Here is a 4,645-nt window from a genome sequence, read left to right as displayed (position 1 = left end):
GCTTTTTTATTATTATTATAATTAAAGTCTGCATGGTGACAGAAAACACAACACGAGCTTGCATAAAACTTTGTGTTAGGAAAGCATTGGAACACCAAGAGCAGGAGCCCTTTAATTATCAAATAAAAGAAACAAACTTGAGCCCTTCATTTGATAATACAGCACCACCAACCATATCCAAGCAGTCATGGTTTCATTTTAGTCATTTAGTGTACTGCTAAAGCTCACAATGGCAAGAAAGTTGGAGAAATAAAATAAAATAAAATAATTTGTAACCAATTGAAAGAAAAAATAAAAAAATAATTTTGTGTGTAGGAGAAATAAAATAAAATAAAATAATTTGTTACCAATTGAAAGAAAAAATAAAAAATTAATTGTGTGTGTGTGTAAGGTACATTAAAAATTAAAATGTCAAATTAGGGTAGGAAGCTGTTGTCCATCTTTAGAATCATTTTCAGTCGAGAGCAGTTGTTGTTTTTTACGGCCATGAAAATCAATGATGCTTGTCCTAGTCGTTGCCTATATATATAAAGCTGCAATGCATGTCCTCGTCGTTGCCTAGACATGCATTATATATATAGGCAACGACTAGGACAAGCATCATTGATTTTTGGCTTACTCGTTGCCTATATATATATAATGCATGTCCTAGTCGTTGCCTATATATATATATATTATTTTATTGCAGTTATATCTATTACAAGCATTGACCAAATATATCGAAGTGGTTGGTCCCTATACGCTATCCCCAGTTATCAACACAAAACAACTGAAATATATCGGAATCCACTGTCTACATACTTGCACATTATTGTTCATTCACTGTACATTTTGTCATTTTTCTTCATTTTGATTCTCTAGATTTTTTTTCTTTTTAATTTCGTAAGTTACGTATCCTTCAATTTATGTGCTTAAATGTATCTTTATCTATTTTCTTTACCTTACTTAATGTGTCATTAAATGCTCTGATATTAAATTAATCATTAACTTTAAGAAACAGACACTTTTCATAAAAGAGATGCAAAATCTCTATTTGATCCCTCAAGTTTTATTTTTTTATTTCTAGTCTTTATTCAAAAAAATAATTATATTTTGATTCTAAACTTTATTTTTATTACATTTTAATTCTTTAAAGCTAAGATATAAAAAAAAAAAAGCTATTGAATGATAGAATTCTAGCCGTCAATAACTTTAATTTTGATATCTATAAATTCAACTTTAAAAGATAAATGAAATGAAGGTTGTTTTTTTGTTTCAATAATACCTAAAAAATTAGATATGGTCTAAAAAAATATTATTTTTTTATTTGATTTTGAATATCAAGGCACTTCATAGAATGATTTTTAGTTGAAAATATTTAAAAAATTAAATTTTTAAAATTTAAATTTATTAAAACTTGATTTAATGATCATCAAAGGTGGTCAAAGCTTGAACGAAATAATAATAAATCATCTACATGAAGTGTCGTCACCTATTATGTCTTTTAAAATAAATTTAGAACTTTTTATGATAATATTGTCAGTTAATATAAAACAGTTACACAAATCTAATATACATAATTTTTTAAAATTTATCATTAATATTTAATGAGAATAGTTTTTTGTTTTTTATTTTTTATATAATTTCTCAAATTAAGTTTTATACTTCTGAGTTATAATTGTCGCAATATTTTTTCCTTCTTTTTGATTGAAATTCCCTCTCATATGATTCCATGTTTTTATTTTAAAAAATAAAGACATGTTTTTTTCTAGAAAATTAAATATGAATAAGAAAATGGGGTCTTAACTAAATAAATATTTGTTTCTTATCGATTTAAAGAAAATATTTATTTCAATTGTTCTGGGTTTTCTAGATCATTAAATAAACATGAAATTAAAAGAAAGCCTCACTAATCTTACTTAGGTAAGCATTTATTCATAAGCTAGCATTATCAGTCACGGCTGTTTGCGGTACGAGACCAGTATTCTTTAACAAGCTGCCCAAATAGTGATCCTTCCTTATTCATCAGCTTCAATGGCTCATCATACTCTACCAATTTCCCTGTCAATGTAAATGCACACAATGCTTTTTAGTTGAAATGGAAAGTATCGTTCTTGGCATTGATAGTTTAGGATATGCAACTCACCATCACTGATCGCAAGAACCATAGTGCAGTCCATCACAGTCGGTATCCTGTGCGCCACGGTTATTACAGTACAGTCTGCAAATTCTGCTCTAATAGTTTTCTGGAGAAGAGAGTCTGTTGCGTTGTCAATTGATGCAGTGGCTTCGTCGAGCACTAGTATCCTGCTTCTCTTTAACAATGCACGTCCTAAACAAAATAGTTGGCGTTGTCCCATGCTCCAGTTTGATCCATCTTGTGCTACTGCAATATTCGAGAAAGTTAATGCCAGACAATTCAAATGAAAGGAAAATACACGTTCGTACTAAGATTCTTACCTAAGGAATTCAGGCCCTCTTCTTTCTCTTGAATGGCTTCTCGAAGATGACACTTTTCAAGAACCTTCCACACATTCATGCGAATAAATGGGTTATACGAACTACATGGGTGGGATATTATTTATGTGATGGATTATTTTTTGAAAGAAAAAAACCACATTTCAGGAGCCCATTATGTCTATGCGTGCAGACATTTGATATGCCTTTCGTTGTGTAACAATGGCGCAACACAAAAGCAGTCAGCCATATGGAAGAAACTGTAAAAGAATTTCTATCATTCAATAACATGTCAGGAGAAACTTTTTACCTCCCATATTTCTTGATCTGTATGCTTCGATAAGGGGTCCAGATTGTATCTGACAGATCCGACAAAAAGTGTTGGATCTTGTGGGATGACTGCAAAATGAGATCTTAGATCATGGAGCCCGATTGTGGAAATGTCGAGGCCATCTATAATTATTTTTCCCTCAGTAGGCTCCACTAAACGGAACAAGGCGCTTATGAAAGTTGTCTTTCCACTTCCAGTCCGGCCAACTATCCCAATTTTGTGCCTTCCTTCTATTGTGCAAGTTATTCCCTGAAGAACTAGTGGAGCATTTGGCCGATATCTAACCTGCTTGATGTCATTTGGTGTAAGCAATCATAGATATCAGTTCTTGAATAGAAATTGAATGTGCTTTCGATCTTTACCTTCAAATTGAATATTTCCACTTTACCAACATCAGGCCAGTTGGTGCTAGGTCGGTTGGTCTCTATTACCTCTGGAGCTTCACTAGGAATATGCATGTATTGTTCCAGTCTTTCTACTGAAATGATTGAATTTGATACTGAGCATTGGTATTGGGCGGAGAAGACAAGGAATACGTTTAATGAAAGGCCATATGACAGCTCCATTCCAATAAACCCTGTCATGACATAAACAAAAATCTTTGTTAGTAGACAACAACGCTATAGAAATCTGTGTTTCTGAACATCAGTTACATTTTAAAGCATGCACATCAGAATGTATTGTTCAGATTCCTGATGGAGGCTCAAGAGATAGTAGGAAGGCATATATCCATGAATTACTGCAACCTTAAAGTACAAAAAAACTATAATTTCTCTGTACGAGAAGTAGTTGGAAAATTTAATTTATGAGTACTAACCAGATGCAGAAGCTGTAAGATCAAGCAATATCATGGTAAGAGTTGACGATGAAAGAACAATTGCACATAGCAATTCCAGCCGTTGGATCAGCCACTCATCTGCGGTAAAATTGTGAAAGTATGGGCTTGCATTTCGGTCGATGAGGTCGAGATTCTTCGAAAAAAATCGAGCTTCCTCCCCAAAAGCTCTGATTGTCATGGCTCCTGCAATTGATTCAGCAAGATGGCTTGCAACCGAGGACTTGCTGGTGCCATTGATTCGCATCAACTCTTTTGCAGAAGCGAAATAATACCTCTGTTTGTTGAATGAAAGACGAGGATTTAAAATTGTCTCATCAAAAAGTGTGATACTAAGAAATCATTACAAGAAACACACGGTGCAAAATTCGTTTCATTTTTTTGTATATTTATCACCTACAAAGGAGCATACAACGTGTTTCCAAGTATGTAGAGTCATTTTTATATTAACATAAGGAACCATGTCTCCAAATTTTTTATAGGAACACAACAATTAGACATTCTAGGGAAACCATTTCAAGTCTCAAGCTTCTGAAAAATGGTTGCAAGTTTGAGGCTCTAGAGCCGGCATTTCCAGCAAAAATGTTAAGGGACCACTTTCAGGCTTTCCTTCTCAGGATCCCACGTTGATGAGAATATAACTTGGTAATGACCTTTAATTATCAGAATCTAAGGTGAGATAATGCAGTTGCTTAGTGAAATTGACGTGGTGGTATCTCTTAGGATTTGTCATTAATAGGTAACCTACCCTAAGAAGTAGGGTTACCATTTGTCAATGGTAGTTGCACCCACCATTGACAAATTGATCAACCCATGTGCAGCCATTGTTGAGGAGATGTCATGGTTGTCTATAAAAGGGCACTAAGAGAGAGAGAGCAAGATGAGAAGAGGATTGTGAGCATGTGAAGAGAGTAGAGAGAAAGAGAGAGCTGCAATGACAGCAGCCGCAAATGCAGCAAAGAGAGCTCGGAGTAGAGTAGAGAGAAATGATTTTTCTCCTCCATGTATTTGTTTTGTATTCTTTCTCTAATCTCTAATAATAT

General features: G+C 33.5%; 1 protein-coding gene across 1 annotated transcript in view; it reads right to left on the bottom strand.

Moving 5' to 3' along the window:
• Positions 1 to 1,872: 1,872 nt before the first annotated feature.
• LOC105127371 (ABC transporter C family member 10-like) overlaps positions 1,873 to 4,645 on the bottom strand; it is a 10,660-nt gene continuing 7,887 nt past the window's right edge. The window contains exons 7-12 of the mRNA XM_011028641.1: positions 3,585 to 3,879; positions 3,130 to 3,344; positions 2,747 to 3,052; positions 2,440 to 2,503; positions 2,126 to 2,365; positions 1,873 to 2,040 (exon numbers count right to left, since the gene is read on the bottom strand). Of these exons, the coding sequence (XP_011026943.1) occupies positions 1,931 to 2,040; positions 2,126 to 2,365; positions 2,440 to 2,503; positions 2,747 to 3,052; positions 3,130 to 3,344; positions 3,585 to 3,879 (1,230 nt within the window). The 3' untranslated portion in view covers positions 1,873 to 1,930. The remainder of the gene's footprint in view (positions 2,041 to 2,125; positions 2,366 to 2,439; positions 2,504 to 2,746; positions 3,053 to 3,129; positions 3,345 to 3,584; positions 3,880 to 4,645) is intronic.

The sequence above is a fragment of the Populus euphratica genome, unplaced genomic scaffold, assembly GCF_000495115.2.
Source record: "Populus euphratica unplaced genomic scaffold, PopEup_1.0 scaffold7.1, whole genome shotgun sequence".
Taxonomy (NCBI): domain Eukaryota; kingdom Viridiplantae; phylum Streptophyta; class Magnoliopsida; order Malpighiales; family Salicaceae; genus Populus; species Populus euphratica.
Note: the sequence above shows the minus strand (reverse complement) of the source record. Positions and strands in the feature narration are given on the sequence as shown.